At 40.7% G+C, this 24,687-nt stretch overlaps 1 protein-coding gene across 2 annotated transcripts in view; it reads right to left on the bottom strand.

Moving 5' to 3' along the window:
* LOC147178168 (myosin-7-like) overlaps positions 1 to 24,687 on the bottom strand; it is a 94,777-nt gene that overhangs the window by 53,126 nt on the left and 16,964 nt on the right. For both annotated transcript variants that reach the window (XM_086070000.1, XM_086070001.1), the window contains 8 exons: positions 18,054 to 18,197; positions 17,816 to 17,972; positions 12,889 to 12,916; positions 6,756 to 6,849; positions 6,553 to 6,645; positions 5,566 to 5,629; positions 3,930 to 4,028; positions 544 to 647 (listed from right to left, as the gene is read on the bottom strand). In XM_086070000.1, coding sequence (XP_085926126.1) covers positions 544 to 647; positions 3,930 to 4,028; positions 5,566 to 5,629; positions 6,553 to 6,645; positions 6,756 to 6,849; positions 12,889 to 12,916; positions 17,816 to 17,972; positions 18,054 to 18,197 — 783 coding nt within the window. The remainder of the gene's footprint in view (positions 1 to 543; positions 648 to 3,929; positions 4,029 to 5,565; positions 5,630 to 6,552; positions 6,646 to 6,755; positions 6,850 to 12,888; positions 12,917 to 17,815; positions 17,973 to 18,053; positions 18,198 to 24,687) is intronic.

Here is a 24,687-nt window from a genome sequence, read left to right as displayed (position 1 = left end):
TTGACAGGTCAAACGCTTCCATCTTTATCCCCCATCTACCTTTTTCATCTACCCTTTTTCTTATCTTAGTTAGTTAGGTTGCAAGTTTTCTTTTTATCTTTGATTCACATTTTTATTCCGTTTCATTAATAGGTTAGGCTGTGACTGATATATGTGTGTTTACTAAATAAATTTGTTGTCTAGAAATTCAATTTCTGCTGAATCATTTGTGTTTACTGAGTGGATTAGTAATTCTCCTACGAAAGCAAAGAACTCCATGATTAACTAAAGTAGCAACTTCAGATTATGAATACTTGATAATAGGATTTTTATCGTTTATTTTGCTCCTACAAACAAGCAAAGTCAACGTGGTGCCCCAGAGGTTGGTGAGGAAATCTGTATATGCAGCCTCAATGTCCTTTGTTTGAACCTGAGATTTAATGGCACCTTATGAGGTGAAATTGGAGGAATCTGAGAGGGGCCTGTCTCCAGTGCTATCTGCGACCATAGGCCTAATCATCATCATTCTCACAGGTTTTCACAGTGAACTTCAGTTTTCCTTACATCCGTCAGTTCCAGTTCCTCGCCATCCTTGATGCTGGCCACAGTGGTGACGCCTTGCGAGCAAAAGTGGTAGTCGTATGGGTTCTTGGTCACCAGCAGCATGTCTGAAACATGAGAGACGTACACGTAATGTATAAAAAGTTGCAGAGAACATATTGTAACACATTATTAAGTAATAATTGATGATTGTGAACATATTGCACACATTACATATTGTGAAATCCTACAGTCACTTAGAAACAATTAACACCATATTATATATTACGGGTGTCCCAAAAAATCGATTCTCATAAGAATCACGATTCTCATTTACGATTCAGAATCGATATAAAATATTGATTTTATTTAAATTATTTTATACTGTCTTGCCCTAGTTTGTATGTGCCTTTATTGGGACCGCTGTTTATGTTGTACACGATTTGGCCACTTAGGCAGTGTGGTTCAGCACGTTCTGATACACTGTTAGGTTGTAGCCGCATTAGCGAGCAATAGAAAAAAATCACGATCAAGTTACTTTTAAAGTTGTTTTTTTGCAGCGTAGGAAGATCATATGCTGGTGAGTAATGTTCAGATGCTTCTCTGTATACATCCTGCCAGCATTTTATTTTTTATATATGAATAGCAGTTCTTTTGAGTGATAAAAGTGCCACGAGACCTGAACATACAGTACATCACAATGATGATAGCAGCATCAAAATCTGAATTTACAGGAAACCCACACACACCGACTAATACCTCTTCTGGACATCAGGGGTCTATTTCACAAAGCATGTTCAACAAATACCAAGACTAACCCTGAACAGCGAGTTGACATACACTGAGAGAGGAATATCTGCGTTTTCTGTTCCAGGACAGCTGATTTGAGGTAGTTATATCAACACAGAGTAGTTTCACCTGGCATTGCCATTCCAGTAAAAAGTCCACTTCAATGGAGCCCCGATTCGTCGAGTCATCATGGCAACGGGGAAACGGAACACGTTGCCGCCCTCTTGCTTCCGCGTTTTTTTTACCCCTCTCAACCGAAAATCTTAATGCGATCATATAGCAAATTTGAACATGTCTTTAAAATTAAGTGCAACACCACAGCAGCTTCCCATAGAGGGATTTGGCGTGGGAGAACGTTGCTGCTCGTGTATATGCGTACATTTTAATGTAGTCCTTTGCAATCACAATAATATTACAGGGGAAACCTGTTGAATTGTAGCTCATTAATTCATTTCATTTAGGTGCAATCCTGCGGGGGAGAAGCGCACTTGACTTGAGATGAAATATAAAAATATTCAAATGGTTATAAGAAAAAAGCGGAGCACAACACACAATATATGCTGCGATGTGAGCGCATGACTACAGCGCCGGTAATGTTGCAAATTTATGGACTGATTAAGTTGTGTATGATGTCGATGATGGATTGTGATGATAACAATCTCACGACAAATATTTAATTCCCTGCGCAATAAAGCAATGAATGAATGAGGAAATGAAATGTCGTGTGTGGGTGAGAGGAGGTGGGGACAGAGAAAACCTCGAGGTTCATTGTGTAAAACCTGCGACCGACCAGGTTAGGTTCATGGAATGTGTTACTATGGTAACTGACCGAGAGCTTAAATTACCTCTTTTTATGAAACAGGCAAGAGTTACCTCTTTTCCTCTGGTTTCAGTTACCTCCCTTTCTGAAAGGGAAGACGCAGTTTCCCACATTTCAGGGTTTCTTGACTCAGGATTCTCACTAAACCTGCTTTGTGAAATACACCCTAGAACACCCCACCGCACACAAACATTCGGTAGTCACAACCCTTTACAACCGGCTCAACATCATAACTGACAATAAGGAGACAGGAAGAAGAAAACCACATATAACACGCTCTCACCCTCTGCCAATATCTCAAATGGGCCATCAACAAAGGAAAGCAACAAGCCAGTCAAAATGAATGGAAGAAAAAAGAAAGGAAAGCAAAAAAACTAACAACAGCCCAATACTGAAAACAAGGATATAATAATAACACTTCCGTACGTCAGAGGAATAACAGAAACCATACAATGGATCATGAAAAAATATCAAATACATACAGTAATAAAACCATATCAATAACTTGGACAGCAACTCGTGCACCCAAAAGACATTATACCACTGGACAAGAAATGCTATATTATTTACAAAATTCAATACAACTCATGTAATAAAACATACATTGGTGAAATTGGGCATACATTTGAAAATGAATGAAAAGAATATCAAACAAAATGCAAAAAGGAAACAACAGGACATTTTACCAGAACACAAAAACAAAAAGTAGAACAAGAAAACGTGAAATCAGCCATAACAGACTACTGCAGAAGACACAACCACATCATTGCATTGGGACAATGGAAAAGTCATCACAATTCAGAAACCGTTATGTTCAAGAGATGGATAAAGGAGGCCATTGAAATAACATGCTTCCACACACCTGGGACACCATCCTTCAACGGCGCTGGGGGGATGGAGCGCAGTCCTGATTGAGTCGGGGAGCCTTACTTTTAAAAGGATACTTGACTCATTGAGACATTTTCAGGAGTAAAAAAGTTATTTTTATGTTTTGTCAAGAATTCATTTGATAACTTAATTATTTTTCATGTACAATTAATAGTTAAAAAAATAATAATTCACTTACGGTCGACTGAAGATGATATCACCCGTGCTGAGGAAATAGGTAACGACCAATCATGGCTCACCAGTTTTCTGGGTTTGTCAGCAAACTGAAACATGATTGGTCGCTACCTGTTTCCTGAGCATGGGTGATGTCTTCCGTCAACAACAAGTGGCAAAATGAGTTTTTAAAGGTATTACCAGTGATGTCTGGTCGGTGCTGGATTTCACTTTTCTTTCTTTTCTTTGATCCTTCCTTGGGTCTCCTGACAACTTCACGACACTAGCTGAATTCTGAAGTATTCGGTTTAGGTGAATGGTATGGGATTTTTAATAGGTTTAGGTGAATTAATGAGCACACTCTCACACACACATGCACATACTCACGCACATACTCACACACATACAAAAAATAAGAAAAATACGAAAAAAGAGAGAGAGCAATGATGATGACATGTCGAATCGGTAAGATGACCGAATGAACAATACTGAGCTCTCTGTGCAAGCCCTTTTGTCTTTAAAAGATTTGTTTCAGATATCCTTCTCAGTAATGTTATTAATGGTGGAGTGGCATAACACCTAACTTTCCACTGAGTAACTGTGTGAATGAAAGTTTAAATGGTCGTGGATGGCTGGATGGATTCTCTGAGCAAATATGTTTTGTTTTTTACACAACATGTTCAAGAAAGCTTTTTTTGCAGCACGCTAAGTTTGCAGGGACAATATGTGTGTGTATTGTCCAGCCAGTGAGTGCGGTTACCTTGTAGTTCTGGCTTTTGATTGGACATGATCTGGTAGAAGATGTGGTAGCCTCTCTCTCCTGGCTGCTGAAATACCACTCTGGACTTTTCCAGAAGGTCTGATGAGGATCCAAAAAGAGTCACAAGTCATTGAAATATACAGGATCCAAAACATTCACACGAAAGCAACATCAGTCCACATTCACGATAATGGCAGCAGAAGAAGTTGAAACGCCTTGTTCATCATGCATGTCGCATGTATGAGAGAGCATTTTGGCAACTTGGGGGAAATTAATCCTCAAATAATGATTTTTTTTTCTGCCGCTTGTCTCGACACCATTCAGACATGTCAAGGAAGCTGAAACATACTCAACGTAAGATGCCGCATACACTAAGGTGAACATCAAAATAAAGTTTACCAAATAATACATTGACAGCAATGCAAATAGCAGTAGACTTTTACTTTTAAGTTGGCCCACATCGTGCCGTGATGGCCAGCTTGACTTCCCTTTTAGATGTTTAGGATTTCTTTATCGCAGTTTTGATTGACATTAAAAAACGCAAAAAGGTTTTTACACTCTCATGAGGCGGTTTTTGAGACGTGTCGAAATTGAAGTATTTCGCAAAAGTGTAATGGAAACACTTTTTGCGCATTCCCTGTAGTCATGTGACCCCCGCCCAGCACGGAGGAAAGGAAGTAGGAAGTACGGGGCCACTTGCTTTCGTGTCGGAGCTGCCCCTGGAGGGGATAACAAAGTCTTTTTAAGCACAAAGCGATTCAGCTATGGAGTCAATATGCCGCCGTTCAATGCATGTCCCATATCGTTGCATGATAAATGGCCGTTGCAAGGAGGAAACTAATGACATACGGCACACGTCGTCATTGAAATCCATCCGTCCGTACCATAACAGGAGTTATAAGCGCGCGCACACACAACACCAACACCAAATGCCCGTACCCGCCCGATGAGGGTAAGGAGATGTTTTTAAAGTAATATTAGGAACTCTGGGCTTCTGTATTCCGTAAACATCATGAGCGGAACTGCGAGGTCCCGCGAGACGGGACATTACAAGAATTGTGCCTCAGAAGCAAAACGCTCTTCAATGGAAAGTCGAAATTGTACTTTATTGAAATAGTACAATATCGCTTTTATTTTTTAAAAAAAACTGTAATGGAAATGCACCCTATGATGTCATCAGATGCGGACCCACCCTCCATGATATATATATATATATATATATATATATACGCGCACACACACACACACACATATATTAGGGGTGGAAAAACCATTCATCAGTTTTTATTCGGTTTGTCTGCTTTGTGCTCTGTCCTTTTACAAGTCTTTATACATCCACCGCAACATTTCCGGTACATAAAAATGGACATTGGAATTATACCGGTAATACATTTGAAGTCACTGCATACTGAACCGAACCAAAAACCGCAAGCACAAAACCGAGAACTGAATCGAATCGTGAATTTTGTGAACCGTTCCATCCCTAATATAAATAATACTGATTCTATTTCATTTTGAAACATTATAAAATGTTGATGAAAAAAATCTAATATTCAGTTTCAACAAATAAAAAATATGAATTTGAATATTTCCTTGTCACATAAGAATGTTTCAAAGAGTCACAAAGTGAACTTACAAATGTCGATATCAGCCGATGCCAACCTTCCTGTCGGCCCAAAGTGAATTCTGATGAATTTCCCCTGTGGACAATGGACAACACAGACTCACCACAACAAACAAACAAACAAACAAACCAGCAGCTTTATCAGGGAAGTCCAGACTCTCTCCCCAGCCACATCATCCAACTTTTTCGGGGGAACCCCAAGGCATTCTCAGTCCAGCCAGGCAATACAGTCTTTCCAGCGGGTCATCTCACTAGGGAGGTATTCTAACTCAAGCACCTCATCTGGCATCAACATGGAAGTTAAGCAGCTCAACTCTTGAGTCCCTCTGGGATAACTGAGCTTCCCACCCTATCTCTAAAGGAGAGCCCGGACGCTCTGTGGAGAAAACTCATTTCGGCCGCTTGTATACGGGATCTTGTTCTTTCAGTCATGACCCACAGCTTGTGACCATAGATGAGGGTAGTAATGCAGATAGACCAGTAAATAGAGAGCTTCAGATTTTTGCTAAGCTCCTTCTTCACCACGACAGACCGATATAGAGTCCACATCACAGCAGACGCTGCACTGATTTGCCTGTCGAGCTCCCGCTCCATCCAGTTCTCACTCGTGCACAAGACCCCAAGACATTTGAACACTTGGGGCAGGACCTAATCCCCGACCCAGAGAGGTTACTCCACACTAACAAGGGGCCTTAGCAAGCTGAGCTAACAAGGCTTGCTAGCTGCTCTTGTTTGTAGGGGGTTTATGCGTTTTGCTTTTGGTTTTGAATGACTGAATTGTAAACAGGGAGCTAGCAGTATTGCTTTGACACGTTTGCAATGTGATAAATATGTTAGCCTAGTGTCTTGATTGGTTTTCCACATCTGATAATGATTTGATGGATGTAGTTTTAAACATCATACTGCACAAGGGGGCCAGAGCTTAGCAAAAGGTGTCAGTTGTCCATCAGTGGTCATAATAAGGGGAACTTTCTAGTCAGTGGCGGTGGTCGCACTCACAAAGCGGGAGGAGTTGTCATTGCGAATAGTTTTGGCGTTTCCAAAGGCCTCCATGGCAGGATTGGCTTCGATGATCTGGTCCTCCAACGATCCCTGAGAACACACAAACCGATGTGATGATCAGTGTCATAGATAGCGTCACAATGTTGTAACACAGATCACATGCTCATCAGACATTTTGGAATAAATGGAAGACAACATACTCCTTTCTTCACTGTTTCACCAAGAGCGGCGATGATGGCGAAGTACTGGATCACTCGCTTTGTGTTGACTGTTTTTCCTGCACCCGACTCGCCACTAATGACAGCAACAACAAAAAAACGATGACAAGAGGAACACTGAGAAAAATCAATTATCTTTATGATACATTTTCCCAACTGCAAAACTGGAAAAACATGCAAAACATTCTCCACAATTTCCTCGTGTTGATTTAGAATCTGATGCAAACATCTAGAAAGCTCACTTGCTCCATTTTAAAGAATTGCTTCAATTGGTCTTTGTTAACATTCAAGTTGTGTTAGTTGTTGTTCAGTTCAGATCAGTTCAGGGTGTACCCCGTCTCTCGCAGGATGGATGGATGGATGTTTATAGTAGGGATGTTCTGATCCGATCACTTGATTGGAAATGGGCGCAATCACGTGGTTCCTGACTCGATCGGAATCTGACGTTGTCTCTCAATCAGGACTCGGATAAATATATGAGGTTATTTTTTAATAACTTTTTTATTAGATCTGGAGTTGCGCGGTGGCACAGAGTGAGACTTCATTTTTCCACACAGTGTGCGGCATGGCGTTACTTTGCTACAGTGACACTATGTGCATAATGTCATCAAGCGGCGGGGGTTAACCAAGGAAATAGCGCCATGGAATTTGGAAGTAAATGATAATAAGTTATCATCTTTAATGTGTAAAGCGGAGACGGTGAGACTTGCACTGTGTGCAAAGTGAGCATTTCGTGTGGCGGAATGGATATAAAGTAGATGCGTTGCACTTCGCAGCCGGGCAGCCACATCGCCACATGATACACACTTGATACTATGGCTGTGTTTCGAGTCCGCCCCGCGGATCCGGCTGCGGACGTGTGTCCTTTTCTGGCCGCGGATGCAGCTGAGGCGCCCGCCGGGACTCTGCAGTAGCGTCTGAGGTACCCCAGTGCCTAGCCTAGCTTAGCCTAGCCTAGCACGAATCAGCAGGGTCTGACGTCCTTTGCGGGGTTGCTAAATCCTCCCGAAGACAACCTTAGCAACTTCATCTCTCCCACCTCCAGCTCTGCCTCCTGTCTTTTCTTCAGTGGCACTGTCTCCAGACCAAACAACATTGCTGGTCTCACCACAGTTTTATAAACCTTTTCTTTCATTTTAGCTGAAACTCTTCTGTCACACATCACACCTGACACTTTTCTCCACTCGTTCCAGCCTGCCTGCACACGGTTCTTCACTTATTTTCCACACTCTCCTTTGCTCTGGACTGTTGTACCTAAATACTTAAACTCCTTCACCTTCTTGGTCTCTTCTCCCTGTAACTCTCACTCTTCCACTTGGGTTCCTCCCATTCACACGCAGATACTCCATCTTGCTACGGCTAACCTTCATTCCCCTCCTTTCCAGGGCAAACCTCCACACCTCTAGCTTCTCCTCCACCTGTTCCCTGCTCTTGCTACAGATCACAATGTCATCAGCAAACATCATAGTCCATGGAAATTCCTGTCTAACCTCGTCTGTCATCCTGTCCATTACGATAGCGAACAAGAAGGTGCTCAGAGCTGATCCCTGATGTAGTCCCACCTCCACTTTGAACTCCTCCGTCACACCTACAGCACACCTCACCACTGTCTTACAGACCTTTTACATGTCCTGCACCACTTGAACATACTTCTCTGCTACTCCAGACTTCCTCATACAAAACCACAGTTCTTCTCTGGGCACCCTGTTGTAAGCTTTCTCCAGATCTACAAAGACATAATGCAGCTCCTTCTGACCTTCTCTGTACTTCTCTATCAACATCCTCAAAGCAAATACTGCATCTGTGTTACTATTTTTTGGCATGAAACCATACTGCTGCTCACAAATGTTCACCTCTGCCCTCAGTCTAGCTTCAACTACTCTTTCCCATAGCTTCATTGTGTGGCTCATCAGTTTTATTTCTCTGTAGTTGCCACAACTCTGCTGGACTCCCTTGTTCTTAAAAATGGACACTAACACACCGAGTGCCTTTTCTTCATTTGCTTCAATGCCCTTCTCACTTCATCCTTACTAATCTTTGCTACTTCTTGGTCCACAACAATCACATCTTCTACTCTTCTTTCTCCCTCATTTTCCTCATTCATCAACTCCTCAAAGTACTCTTTCCATCTTCTCATCACACTACTACCATCTGTCAACACATCATCCCTTTCCTTTATTACCCTAACCTGCTGCACGTCCTTCCCATCTCTGTCTCTTTGCCTTGCCAACCTGTATAGATCACAGTCTCCCTCCTTACTGTCAACCTACCATACAAGTCATTGTAAGCCCCTTGTTTGCCCTTTGCCACTTCTACTTTCACCTTACGCTGCACTTCCCTGTACTCCTGTCTACTTTCTTCAGTCCTCTCAGTGTCCCACTTCTTCTTAGCTAACGTCTTTCTCTGGATCCACTTACGCACCTCCTCATTCCACCACCAAGTCTCCTTATCTCCTTTCATTCCAGATGACATACTGGGCAGAACAAAACAGTTGACCCTGGAAGATTGTTTTTGGGCTAAAAAACAACAACAAAACATCCTCATTGGCGCATCAAAGCATGACAGCGGCGTTCGAGTTGCTGCACGTCAAGGAATGACCCCTGGACCACTGGATGCTGCGGCAGCGCTGGACTCAGATCAGCTCCCCCCAAAATTGTATGTGCAATAAACTGATATTTTGTTATCTAAAGCCCTTTTTTGGAATGCTGTTTTATATCAGGAAAACATTATTTAGATGTTGGAGCTGTCACAAAAGAAACAAATAGTTAAAGTTGTGCTTGAAATGTTTTTTTTTACCAAAGGTTCTTTTTCTACGTTTTCTTGTCAGGAATTGGAATTTTGACCAAACTTAGCTATAGCCTGTAGGAGGATCCTGTGTGATGTATTGCTTATGTTTCGTTCGTTGCATCGCGGCAAACTGTGTGGCAAGAAATGTGTTCTACACGTTGTTTGATGGTTTTGCACATTTGGAAGAGGATAAAGAGAAGCAGATGGTTAATTCTTGTTGTGTCATCAATTGTACGGCCCATCTGGGGCCTGATAAAAATATTTTTTTATCGCATTCCCACCAAAAAAATCAAAGAAATGGCTGCACTTGTGACTATATAATTTTTATTTGGAGAGGATTTATAGAAATAATAAATCGGGTTTGTGCATTATAAAATCCGCTGAGTCATATTGTTTTGCGGTCTTATTCAGGTGTTCCAAAGCGCGATCGACAACCACCCTGACTTGTTCCTTGTCTTGAAATGGGCTATCCTGGATCAGTAAATGAATAGGCTACAGAAAAAGCCGTCCAGCGTTACGACAGAGGATCAAAAGGCAACGAGTATCAGAATTGTATTATGGATTCCAATAAATGAGACAAAATACATTTTTGTGCCTAGTTTTTCCCTTGAGTGTCCACATATTGTTTATCTTATCCAAATAAACATTGCATTCTGCATCTGTGTTTTGATATCTGCCAACCTCACTTGTGTACACAGTAGCTATAGTTGTTAAGTCCTATCCTGACAGCTGCATTAAAGGTGCTACAATGCTAGTATGCTAATGCTACGTAACATGACTGCATGTTTGTCCAATACTAGATTTGAAAAGAAGAATTGTGTAAGCTGTGATATTTAGTTGTTAACTAGAGACCAGATTCCATTGAAATTCTCACATCACAAGACAAGTGTCACTGTACTAAAGTCACTGTATTTCCAAAAATAAATAAAGAATAAGGTGTGCTGCTTGTTGACCTAATTCCCCCATGGAACTAATGATTGTTGAGTGTGTTGGGGGGATGGTTTTGGAGTGACATACTTTCATAAACTTAACTGTAATGCGATAGACCCGCCTTCCCTTTGGCACCACAAAGAACACTTCAATGAAGAATAATTACCCAGCTTTGCACAGGACTTTGTATTAAATAAGAGTAAATGTCCCCAAAGCAGATGTGTGGCCAGAAAACAGGTGAGCCGGACCAAATTTTTTCATCATCCCACGTCTCATATGGGCCTTCAATAGTTTCATTTTTGTCGCCAATACATACATTAAGCTTCTCCGTAAACCTCCTCCGCCCTTCGGCCGTTAAAGTGCTTAACTAGCTGCGATTTCGCCTGCTAACTTTCTTCGTATACGCTGTGTCTATACAGCCAGCCATGTTTTCTGCCACTCAACCATCGCGCATGCGCTAAAAAATGTCAACAAAGGATCCTCCTATTCTAACACTGATAGCTAAAGAACAGAAAGAAGATAGAAATTCACTTTTTTTCTGCAGAAAGAAGAAGTCACATTTTTCTTGTGTTAGGCTCCATGTTTATTTAACAATAGAACACAATATTCTGTGGGGTTTGCAAGATCAGTCAAAAATCAGTATAACAGCTGGTATTGAAGGGTTTGCTCCAATGAAAATAACTGAAATTAAATGAGTTAATATAAGGGCCTAGATAAACCAATCCGATGTCGGCCAAATGTGACCGACACCTACCCCCTGAAATATGGTCATATCCTCTTTATGTGGGACTTTAATATTCATGTGTGCTGTCCTCAAAAACCATAAGGTTGAGTTGAGTACCGTTTATCCGCGTTCGTCCCTTCCTCTTCTTGCCCTGTGCGCTAATTCACTAGCTAACAGCCAATCACAGTGATCAAATGCCTCAACGCCCGACGCCATATCGAATTTGCTGGTAACGTCAGATTGGTGTATCTAGGCCTTAACATTTCTCCGTCTTTAAAGTGTGAACCCTAACCCCTAGTAAGACGTTTTGTTGAATATTTCCATAAAAAAATTATGTTTAAACATCGATTCAGCCGCATATTGAATCAATACAAGAATTGCATGCTGTAATATCGCAATATATTGCAGAATCAATTTTTTTTACTTAGAATGCGTACGTTTCATGAAGGTGTGCAATTGATATAAATAAGTCAGTGGAATAATCTTCTCGGCCAAAAAAGTGTGCAGCAGCGCACCATTTCTGACTTAAGCACCCGGGAGAATATGCCCCTATGTAAAGAAAAATCTCCTATCAAGAGGAATAACCCTTTAATTGCATTGTTGTTATACAGTATAATAGCACCCTCCAAAAATCAACAGATGCTATCTTACATCCAGGCTTGGGGAGTAATGAAATACATGAACCTTTGTTACATATTCAGGATACAACAAATGTATTCTATTACAGTTACAGAAAAAGAACACAAAGTCATTTATTAAAAATAAGGATTATTTAGCAGGATTACATTTTTATAGGGCTGGGTTAAAAAAGAAAAAGAAAATAATAATCGATATCAAAAATCGATTTTACTTTTCATGCCTGATATCCATTCAACCATGAATCGCTTATTTCAATATCTCTTTTTCACATAAATTCATACGAAAATAGAATTTCAAAGGCCAATTTTTTTTTATGTTACTGTTTTCTTGAAATGTATTTTATATTGTATTCTCTTTGTTCCATGTTACTCATAACAACAAATTTGTTATGGACAAAGCATAGCTAATTTCCCTCGTCAGTTGGTTTGTCCGTCCGTCCATCCAGCCATAGCACAGTGAACAAGCACGTCTGCCTCACAGTTCTGAGGTTTTGAATTTGATTTCTGGGTGCTTCCGGAAGCTAATCCACAAATAATTAAAATTATTTACGTCACCTTACTTTAATATAATGGGTTTAACAAATTTTTTTAACAGGTAACTAACTAATAAGTGTATTGAAATACATTTTTAACATAATCCTCCAAACCCTGGTATCACCATAGTTTGGATGAGTGAACTGTCGGTCAAAAAGAAAATGTTATGTGATGTTACCTGTGTTGCCAAGGTAGCGGATATTGATTTTTTGCCAGGGTTCGTTCAAGGTCGCAAACTAGCAAAACGATCGCCACTCAGTGTGATATGGGCTTAGCGGTTACGACTAGCAGCTTTCTTTGTTTATTAATACAAAGTTATAGCTGTTTTGTATGCATTTATTATTCAAATTAAGTATTAGATTTAATTTAAATGAGTACTTTATAAAATTTTGGAGCATATCGATACGGCACCTTGAGTGATAACCATAGGATATTTGTCATTAGTGATTAATATGGCTAGTTGAAAAAAGAAAGCCCTAACGGGCGATGAGTGAAGACTTACGTGATGAGCATCGACTGATTCTCACGATCTGTGGAAAAAGTGCAGAGTGTAACGATCAGTTCTTCAAGCTTTTTATCCATTAATGAGGTCAGCTTCCCCCCTGGTTGTTTATGCATGAGGTAAACTATTGTCAAGGACTCGTTGCTTATCAGTCACTACAAATTCTATTCCAAACAAACACTATTCAAAAACGATTTTCTTTCTTGTCCCCCATTTGCATGTCTTGATGTTAACATTACCAAATAGTCAAGAAAGCGGACACCTAAAAAGCCAAATTTTTTTTGATGCAAGTACAGTATATACTATACATTATACTGTACATGAGTCTTCATTGGAGTGTTACTTACACATCATTGACAACAGTGGGAAACTATCCAAAATTAGTTTTCTTCCATATGCATGAGTCAAAGTTACATATCAGTCACAACACGGAACAGCTTATTCAAAAGCTATTTTCTCCTATAAGCATCTGTCAAAAACACCTGTTTGGAGCATTCCACAGGTGAGTAGGTTAAGGAAACAGGTGAGGTGCGATTCACCACTTTGTGAACAACCATGTGATCAAATATTCCAACAGTTTCAGAACATTGGCCCTCATTCACTCTCAAATGTGTAGGAATGTTCGCACTCTGCGTACAAGTTGGGCATATACGCAAAATCCCCATCGGACTCACGATACGTGTGTACCAGCATGTTTTTTTCACACGACTGTGTGTATGTTGATGATTCAGAATTCATTATAAACTAGGCAAAGTACAATTTCTGGTGAAATTGCGTGGGAATGCTGAACACTGAATGCTAAGAAAAGCTGAATGCATGTGGAATGCTTGTGAAATACTTATAAAGTAAAGCGAAAGATAATTTAATGTGAAAATTAGTATATTATTAATTAGAGTTGTATGATAAATAAAAAAGAAAAGAAAACTTGAACTGTTACCAGCCAAAGATGGGATTTGAACCCTTGCTCCTTGTTTACTGGCCCACACAGGCACAGCAGACTTGCTGAAATCAGTGAATGCCAGAGTGAATGTGTCATTGAACATTAAATTAAACATAATGTGTGTTAAACGAAGGATAATGAAAGATAAATTGTGTGAAAATTACAAATTCTCAATTGTAGATGAATGATAAATGAAAGAAAAAACAAAACATCTGAACCGCAACAAGTGTAAGGAGGGATTAGAACCCTCGGGTCCTGTTTACTGGTCCATGCGCTGCTGCACTATCCACTGAGCTACAGCTGACTTGTTGTGCAATGAAAGGATGACTTGCTGAATGAATGTGCCATTGAACATTAAAGTAAATGCATTAAATGTGTGTTAAACGAAGGATCATGAAAGTGAAATTATCAATTGTAAATGAATAATAAATTGGAAAAAAAGAAAAGCTGAACTGCAACCAGTCTATGGTGGGATTGGAACCGTCAAATGTACTAAAATGTGTTCTAAGCATGAACTGAACCCAGGTTCTCCATGGTGGCAGGCAATTGCTCTAACCACTGAGCTAATTGACTAGTTGAAGATCATGGATCATGGCGTATTTATATTTTAAATTGTTGTATAAAACCATTGAAGCTGAATGGGGATATTAAGCATTTAATCATTTAAGTGAAATTATAATGCATTTCCCCATATGATAGTCATTTGGTATATATGTATATCACTACTGGTTGCTTGCGGCGTAGTTTGAGTAGCTCACAGACAGATTTTGAATATGAACATTTCCGTTGCTGAGTGACATCATCAGTCACAGATATGTCAACTTAGCTGGGAACATACCCAACATAACTTCAACATGTAGTGTTCCAAATAATACATTGACTGCAACGCATTTAGCCTTAGAAGACTTTTACTTTGAAGTTTGCCTGCATCGTGGCGTGATGGCTAACTTAACTTCCTTTTACGATGTTTTGGATTTCTTTATCGTGGTTTTTATTGAAGTTACATATTTGTGAACAACATCAACACAACACTATCATGAACCCATATTCAATCGCTAATTTAGGACGCTAAGAAACCGCTAGTTAATTACGCCGTCATTGTATGGTACGGAACAAATATCTGACGTTAGTGGCTAGCAGCTAGCTGTTAGCATTAACGAGTGCCTTGCTGGTAACAGTAAATGAGTTTGACAGCCTTGCTTTCTTAACTTATTTTTCAATATTCTGGACGAAGGCTACTTTGTAATTCACTCTCCACATTTAAAGGAAGGGAATATGCCTTAAAATGCACGTTGAGGTCTTTTCATTATTAAAAAACAAAAAAAAGATCATAGAATATTGACTTCATTTATTATACAAAACACAATTGCCCACAAAACAAAACAAAACAAAACACATTCACCTCAAAATGTCAAACATAGCCATTTAGATTTAGGAACACAACTTTAAGCCATTAATAACTTGTTATTTTACATGGACCATGTATAAAATAAGAATGTATCTGCCTCATATTGCACTTAAAGTTGTGTTTACAAAATACATTATAACAAATTAGTATTTACATGACTCAAATCCGTGATCCGATCTGAATCGTGAATTTTGTGAACTGTTTCACCACTAGTACAGGTTGATAATTGCGATTCACTCAAAGGAGTTCTACACAATATCAATCTGGGACCGCTCCACTGATTTGCTCAGGACCAATTTGTGCATGCCTAGCAAACTTTTGTTTTGACCAATCACGGCAACGAATGTGAATGTCATCGTTGGTGTAGGGAGGGAAAAAAGCACAAACATCTTTACCAGCTAAAAATGCACGCAGCACCTCTTGCTGTTCTTCTTCAAAAAGGAAACTGTGAGTAGTTCTGCAAGAACCGAATTAATTGCAGCATTTGTCCACCATTGTCGCCATGTTTGGTTCATTGTTTGTTTCCAAGTAACGGCTTCGGGCTTCCTGATTTCGTCACAGCTTCATGTCCCGCCCTAATCAACACCTGATTGGTCCAACCAAAAAAACGTCGGTTTGCGAACAGATCAAGATGGTACAAGATGGATTCTCGTGGTTTGTGACAAATACTGTGAGAATTCAGCTTGCTGGCAAGGTTACCACTAGTAGCTTACCTCCATGGGTCGAGGAAGCAGCCAACCAGGGACGACCTTATATTTAAAAGGCAATGGTTTTGAGAGGCTGCGCTTGCATATTCAGGATAATTTTGGTATATATTATTTTTTATATATGCCAACGTATGCATTTTATGACCACTGTTGATTTGTTGTTGTGTTTGAAATAAAGGCAATAAAAAAAATGTGGCTATAAAATAAATGTTGTGAAACATGAGTAGCTTGCTGCAGTTTTGCTTTTCTAAAAGTAGCTTGTGGAGAAAAAAAGACTTAGCATTATCGCATTGGATATATTTGCAATTTCGAGATGGGATTTGAACCCACTACCACTTGGCTACTGGACTACGCACTTTACTGGACTATGCACTTTACCAAGTGCTCCACTGAGCAGTATCAGACACTGCTAATGATGATATGTATAGAATATAATTATAGAAGTGGGCGTGGAAGGTGATTTAGAAAAAGTTCAATGTCTGTCCCATTGAAAATGAATGGGGAAAATTTAATATTAAACGTTATATTGTGTGAAAACTGTAAGTATTGTGGAATCATACAACATTTTCCCAAGATGGCCGAATTTTTGAAGCAAGTTGAAATTTGAACGGTGTATCATCAAAAGAGTCAGAGAATCTGGAGCAATCTCTGCATGTAAGTAGCAAGGCCAAAAAACAACATTGAATGCCTGTGACCTTTGATCCTGGGACTGCATTAAAAACCAGCATCATTGTGTAAAGCAGGGATCACCAATCTTTTTGAAGTTGAGAGCTACTTCTTGGCTGCTGATTGATGTGAAGGGCTACCAGTGTGATATACACTTCTGAAATATTTTTTTTATATTTTATTATTAGAGCTGGAGAAAAAAATTGCTTAAGTCGACCAAAAATAAAATGGTTGGCACAAAAAATTCCGCCATCAAACAAGGGTCAGGGCAATTACCCGAGCAATCAATGGACTAATTGAAAAGATAATAATTAAAAAAAAGATTAGTGACAGCTCTAGTTATCAATACTTGGCATTCTTTTATTTGAAGACTGATCATGTTAATTATTTCTAACAATAATTAGGAAACATACAAATACCAATAAAAAACACTATTCCGATAAATCTCAGCCATTGATTGCATTTTCAAATGATCACTTCTACAACAATCCTAGAAAATCACACTGGCCCATCAATGTGAGGTATTTTTGGAATAGGCCCATGGGCTACTCATGTTGCCCTCGGTCCACCACGTTGGTGACCCCTGGTAAAGGATGTGTTAACACATGAGCTCAGAAGCACTTCAGAAAAATATTGTCAGTTAACACAGCCCCCTTATATAGATTTTTTTGCCATCAAAGTAACTTGAAGCTTCTTGCGACTCACCAGGCTTCCCGTTCTGTCACCTTCTGTTGGTCTTTTTTTTTCATGTTTCTTGGATGGGTTGTGACTGTTTAAGTGATTTTGGTTTCTCTGTACCTCTGTGCTGCGACAATAAATTTAAATTCAATTCAATTTGTCGCTACCTGTACAAATGCAAGATAGCTGAGCTATCCCTCCGTCTTGAAAAAGTCATAAATTTGGATGACATTTACTTCTTTAGTAAGCGTATGTAAATCGTGGATGGAGGTGGAGGAGGGCGCCATATACAATCTTGCCTCAGGGTGCCACATTGGGGAGGGCCAGCCCTAAATCTTTGTATTCTCCTTTTACGTCATTGGATGGATGGAATTGGGGTTTAAATCGTTATCAACTGTGGTGACTGTAATGAATCTTTGACTCAATCATCATGGAAGAAAACATATTTTAACAGGCTTTCCACTGTAATGAGCACAAAGATGCCTGAAAGGCTTCTGAATGGATGCTGTGAAAATGGTGACAACTCACTCTGCAGCATGTCATAGTAGGAGTTGTCGGCAATGGCGTAGATGTGTGGCGGCACTTCGGTGCGGCGGCGGCCCTTGTAAGTCACCACCACTTGGTCTGAGTAGACCGGCAGCCATTTGTAAGGATTGATAGTCACACAGAACAAGCCAGAGTAGGTCTGACACAGACACACAGACACATCAGCACTGTGATTATTATGCTCATGATGATTATGTTTACATTATTATTATTATCTTACATAGATCATCCACATGCTGTATCTGCGCCTCAGGTTGAAGAGCACAGAGGCCTCGTTGAGATGCGTCAACATGGCAATGTCCTCCATCATGTCAAACTTTGGGGGGTTGGTAGGTTGCAGGTTGTCCTCCTTGACAATGACAAACTGAAAAAACAAAGAAATAGAATAACTGTTAATCATGGTGATAACTGCAATTTAACTCAGAAAAACCCTGCTTTTTAAAAAACAACAATATTTTAAGATCTTTCAAGCATTAAACCAGGCTAAGACAATATGGGATCCTTATAGTGAAAAATGAGGGTTGGTGAAATCAATTATGTCATGAATAGTTAGGTTAAAAATGAAAGTACATGTTCACAAATTACTTAGATCTTCTAACTATGCTGTTGGCAGGCATAACCATGCTCTTCGATTGTGTATCCACTTGTTACCCTTTGTACAACAGAATAAGTTACGGCTCCCTGCAAATATCAGATTTGTGTTCAACTACACAAACCCAGATTTCACACATTTGTGACTAAACTAAGACAATATCATTATTTCAGGACTCTAGCTACTTGTGCATACTTTTTCGACACATGAACTAGGACATATTTTAGACCTTATTCTTGCTTATGGTCTCGGGTGTCAAATTTAAAAAAATCTTTGGCAATGCAATTTCTGATCATATGGCAATGCTCTTTGATGGCATTGTTCCTATGTTGCAGTTAAATCTAGCGCAACTAAGTACAACCGTCTAATTTGTAAACCTGTGACTACCGGTTGGTTCTTTGAGACTTTTGATTAGCTTTACATTTACATTTACAACTCAGCTCTTTGTTCCGCTCATTCTGCCGTACTATATTGGATTCAGTTGCTCCATTGTGAATAGAAATTTTACTGTAAACATTGCTTGAAACATGTACCATACGTAAACCCATTTTGACCGGGAGCACATGGCGTTTCCCCCACATGCAGCAGAGCCCCTCCACCCCCAAAGCCAGGAAAGCGGACACGTCATCCCGCCCTGCCCCAGCCGATGAAATGCATCAAAACACACACGGGGAGGTGACATGGGCCTCACAGCACCCCCCGGAACTCCACTCAAGCCCTCTTTGCCGACAGAGACCCACGGGAGCAAAAAAATCAAATGACAGTGACAGACGGCGCGCTAAGCCGTCAACCGACTGGCTCGAAGCCCCTCACCGCCATCCATCCCCACAACTGCTGCGAATCACAGCCAGCCATAAACAACCTAACAAAACTCCACGAAATGCCACGAGGCCCACGCCACCCCCGCGTCGTGCACACTTAGTTGCATCTAACCCTAACCCCATCGCCCAAGAGTCCAAGAACTAAAACAAAACACATCCGCCCTCCCGGCCCAAAGTCAGAAACGCGGCAATGTGCTCGCGGCCAAAATTGGTTAAAGGAAACACAAGAAACATGAACAAGCATCTCTAGCGTCATCACCCTGATGTACACAGATTCTTTGTATTATTATTATTATTATTAATTTGTATACATATTTTATACTACTGTATAGTGTTAAAACTGTCATTGCACAATGCAGATTTTGCTGACAAAATAAGATATGATATAATATGGAAGTCACGCTTACTCCACTACCCCAATAGATCTGTGCTTTATGAGAAAAGTGCACATACATAATTCAAGTCACCCGCTGTAAACATAATGCTAGCCCGATGCTAGCCGACCCGAACTCGTGTGTAAAACCATAGTTTTTGAGTTAAGAAAATTAAATGACAACGCTACCATGTTATCGTGGCTCAAAGCTTAAAAAAAGACCACGGTCAGAATCTGAGGTGGATTCGCAGGCTGATACAGCACAGACGTAAAAAATAATGCTCATGCTGAAGCGAGAAGTGAAGCCGGCGGCGTCCATCTTGCGTTGCCACACCTTACGTAAGTTGAATACATTGACTTTTTGGCTCCATACTTTTCACATTATGTTCTTCCTCTACAGCAAGAATACCATAGTAAATGCCACAATAGTGTGGCATATGGTTGTACCAATAAGTATAAAATTAGTGGGAGAGAAGCTCTAAATGCAGATCTCATCAGTAAGAATATACATTTAAATTTATACATGTGTATATTAGGGCTAGAACAGTTTTTGAAAACCGTAAAAGCTGATCAGTTTTATAGTTTCGGTTTGGTCCGCCTTTTTAAAAAATGTTTTGGTCCCTCTCATGAGCGCAAACCCAAAGTGGCGCTCACGAGGCAGTGTGGAACAGTTCACAATTTACTTTCTGTAAGCAGATCATCTCACTGACCTTCACTTTCAAAGCCACACAATGTAGGAGAGTAATTATTCCACGTCCTGCACAATCACGGTGTCACAGCAAAACTAAAATCACCACATAACAGTGAACTAGATAGCATCACTAACAATTAATAAAAAACTAGACCACTAACTAAAGAAATAATTAACACAGAACATGTACTTTAAACACTATTTTAATCCTTAGCGCAGCATAGCGTGCTAGGGTGGGAGCGCCTCCAGACTCCCAGCGACGCTACACCAATATGGCGGCGTCTATGGTTACGGTTGTGTCCATGGTTACGGCGTGCGTCATAGGATATGCGTCATAGGATATGCGTCATATCGTGGGGGGATCGTGGGGGGAGCGGGGGCTGTGGACCGGTAGGGTGCCTGGCGGGCCCGCAGTGCCCCGTCCTGCTGCGTTGGGATGGGGGCGCGGGCCGTGTTGGGGTGGGGGGCGCTCCTGCTCCTGGGTTTGCTCTCCGGCCTTTGGCGCTGCCGCGGCCTGGGGGGCCCTGAGGTGTTGCGCTTGCTCTGTCCTGGCAGGGGTCGACGGCTCCCCTCTTTGGTGGAGATTTTCATGCATGCCAGATCCACCACACCAGCATCTATCGAAACTCAGACACAATCTGCTTCTTCCTCAGGTCATTGAATCGGTGGAGGCTGGTGTCTGTGGATCGCACTCTGCTTCGTTTGTCCTTCCTTCCTTTCCTCAGTCTCTCCTTTGAGGTCTCCCTGATTTTTTGGATTTGTTGGAATTTAGATGTTTCTGGGGTTGGTGAAGAACTCTGGTTGGTGGCCCGGTGGGTGGTGTCTGGTCGGTGCTGGATTTCACTTTCCTTTGTTTTCTTTGGTCCCCTCGGGTCTCCTGGCGGCGGTGTTCGGTTTAGGTGAACGTTATGGGATTTTTTCTAATAGGTTTTTGGTGAGATAACGAATACACACACACTCGCACGCACGCACGCATGCACGCACGCACAAACACATACTCACCCACATAAATAATAATAATAATAATAATAAATAAATAAAGAGCAATGATGATGACATCACCGAATGAACAATACTGAGCTCTTTAAGAAAAAAAAATCCATGTTTTCTTAGGATGGAGCGCAAGGGCAGCAAGTACAATGAGAACAGTATGGGCCCCAAAATAGAACCTTGTGGAACACCATATGACAGTGGGGCAGTGCGGGATTCTGAGCACCCAAGGCTAATACAAAACGTTCTGTCAGCCAAATAGGATCTAAACCTCTCATACCCACCTGGTGCTGTAAACAAACAGAATACTGTGGTCCACTGTATCAAACGCTGCAGTCATATCTAACAGAACGAGACATACATAGTCTCCAGTGTCATTTGCCAGGAGGATGTCATTAAAAACTCGTAACAGGGCTGACTCTGTGCTATGCATCGTCTTAAAAACTGACTGGAAAACCTCCAAGATGTGTTTTCCGTCCAAGAAAGGGTTTTGTTGCATGTGTACCACTTTTTCCCAAATTTTTTAGATGAAAGGCAGTTTAGAAAATTTGACAGCACACATTGATCTAGTCCAGGTTTCTTCAGCAGTGGTTGCACAACTGCATGTTTAAGTTGTTTGGGGACTACGCCAGAAGACAGGCTACTGTTGACAATAGCCACAACTGATTAACCAATACTCGGGAGAACCTCTTTGAAGAAATGAGGGAGAACAGAATCATACAATCAAAAACATCTTCTAAAGAGCTCAAGGAAATGGCTTCAAATGAATTAAGCACCACCGAGCATAGGACCTGAATGGAGGGGTCAGAGACCTGAATCTAGGGGTCAGAGGTGATGTTGTTTGTGGTGAGAGCTCTAGCTTATCAATGAAAAACTGAAGGAAACTATTGCACATTTCAGGAGAAGAGTTTGTGCAAGTAGGCTGAGGAGGTTTGAGTACCGAATCAATAGTTTTGAATAGTACATGTGGATTATGACGGTTTGCCTGATTAAAATTTGACAGATGTTCCTTTTTTGCCTGTTTTACGGTGTTTTGGTAACAGTCTTTCAAGATTTGATAGGAGACTTGCAACTTGTCTTTTTTCCACATTGGTTCAGCTTTGCGGCATTCACGTTTGGTTGCACGTCTTTTTTCATTGAACTAGGGCTCAAGTCTGACTTTTGACCGCACGGTTTTGAATGGAGCCACTGAATCAAGTATATTGAGGCAGCATGAGTGGAACCACGAGCTGAGTTCCTCTGTGTTTGAAGTGGGGATAAAAAGCTCATCAAAGGCATCAGAGAACTGACAGCAGTGAGGGGGTTAAAAATTCTACGACTCATGAGCAGGGTGAAAACCGACATCAAAGCAAACAGCCATATGATCAGATATCACATTGTCTACTATTTTTAGATTTGACACAGGGAGACCATAAAGAAGAACCAGGTCTAAAGAATTACCTTTTTCATGTGTGGGACCAGACAGACATTGCACAAGATTAAATGAGTCAATAAGGCTTAAAAAGTCATTTTTAGGTTAATAACTTATTTTTAATCATATTTAAATAGTGTTTAAATAAAAAAAAATTACGGTGGTAAGTACTTTGGCTCAACACCTGTTAGCGAGGTGCTTGGCCATATATTGGACGTGTTCCCGCCTCGAGTCACAATAACTTTAAAGGGGATCTATCTCTGTATTTTAAGCACTTCCACAGTTAACTATAGGCATATAATATTATTAGGAATATGTATTTCACGTTCTGTTAGATCTGACTGCAGCGTTTGATACAGCGGACCACATAATTCTATTGGTTATATTTACAGCACCAGGTGGGCATTAATGGTAGTGCTCTTGAGTGGTTTAGATCCCTTTTTTTTTCTGACAGAACGTTCTCTATTAGTCTTGGGTGCTCCGAGTCCCGCACTGCCCCACTGTCATATGGTGTTCCACAAGGTTCTATTTTGGGGCCCCTACTGTTCTCATTGTACTTGCTGCCCTTGGGCTCCATCCTAAGAAAACATGGGATTTCTTTTCACTGCTATGCGGATGACAGTCGGATGACGCTTTTCTCATTGAGGCCACTTTTGTCCTATCTGGAGAAAATCAAAGCCTGGATGGTTTTAAATTTCTTGAACTTCAACGAGAAGAAAACAGAAGTTATTGTCTTTGGTCCCAGTGGCCCTTCTCATCTTAAGCCAACAGTCTCAAACTTGGGTGTTAAGATGGACAGTGAGTTTAAACTTGACCGGCAAATTGCGGCTCTTGTCAAATCTAGCTTTTTTCATCTTAGGCAACTGGCTAAGGTAAAGACCAGTGGTGTAGTCCAGAGTATACGCTGGTACACGGCATATACCCACTTCTAAATCCTCAGTTTTGCGTCTACCTACTTCTGAATCCTCCTGAATGCGCAGTTTTTGCGCACCATTCAGCCATGATCACTAATCTGTATATATTACTGGATCGGCTCTGCAAGAGCCGGGCTCTGCTATCGGCTATCCAGTAATACAGAAGTGGGCAATCTCTGTCCTCGAGGGCCGGAGTCTTGCAGGTTTTGGAGGTTTCTCACTTCCAACAAAAGCTGATTCCAATCAACAGGATCATTATCAGGCTTATGCAGAGCTTGCTGATGAGCTGATCATATATCAGCTGTGTTGGAGAAGGGCAATATGCAAAACCTGCAGGACCCCGGCCCTCGATATATAGATTAGTGGCCATGACCCACCCTCCGCAGCCTCTAACTGGCTGTGGCTGGCCTGCACTCGCTGTCTTAGTAGGTTATTAAAGGCATGAGAACTGATGCGCCTATCAGAGAATGAGTAGGGCGGCCTAGTACCACAAACCAGCATTTTGGTTGAACAAAACAAAACAGTGCTGTGCCATCATGTGTCTGGTTTTAATTTGGGAACTGGTTTTAACTTTGGCCACAGTCCCACTAAGTATCGATCAAAACAAAAAGACAGAAAATAAAATAAGTAATTGTCTTAATAGTAAATACATAATTGTGCAATAATTATCAACATAAGTCCTCCTTTTGGATCATGGTACAGATTTGTTTTCAAAACAAATAATTCAGTTAATTTTAAATAAAAGCAGAAGCTGAAAAAAATTGAATAAACCAAGATGATTTCTTGCATGTATGCTACTTTTTAAATATATTTTTAAATCCCATGTGCCCCCTGATGTGCTTTCACATACCCACAGGGGTACATGTACCCTGATTTGAGAACCACTGAAGTAGGGAACCCCTGTAATTATTTCAGTAATTGTATAATTAACCCAGTTTGCAAAGACTGTTATGCCAGACTGCAATGTTAGATGAAAGAAGAAACTGTAATAAATGCCAGGACCAGAGATTATCTCAATGTCTATGAAGCCCCTCCCCCCCTTACCTTATTTTTAGGTCTAAG

Source organism: Leptonotus elevatus, chromosome 2, assembly GCF_054856555.1.
Source record: "Leptonotus elevatus isolate MCC_2025b chromosome 2, RoL_Lele_1.0, whole genome shotgun sequence".
NCBI lineage: Eukaryota > Metazoa > Chordata > Actinopteri > Syngnathiformes > Syngnathidae > Leptonotus > Leptonotus elevatus.
The sequence above is the reverse complement of the archived record's forward strand: the minus strand, read 5'-3'. Positions and strand labels throughout refer to the sequence as shown.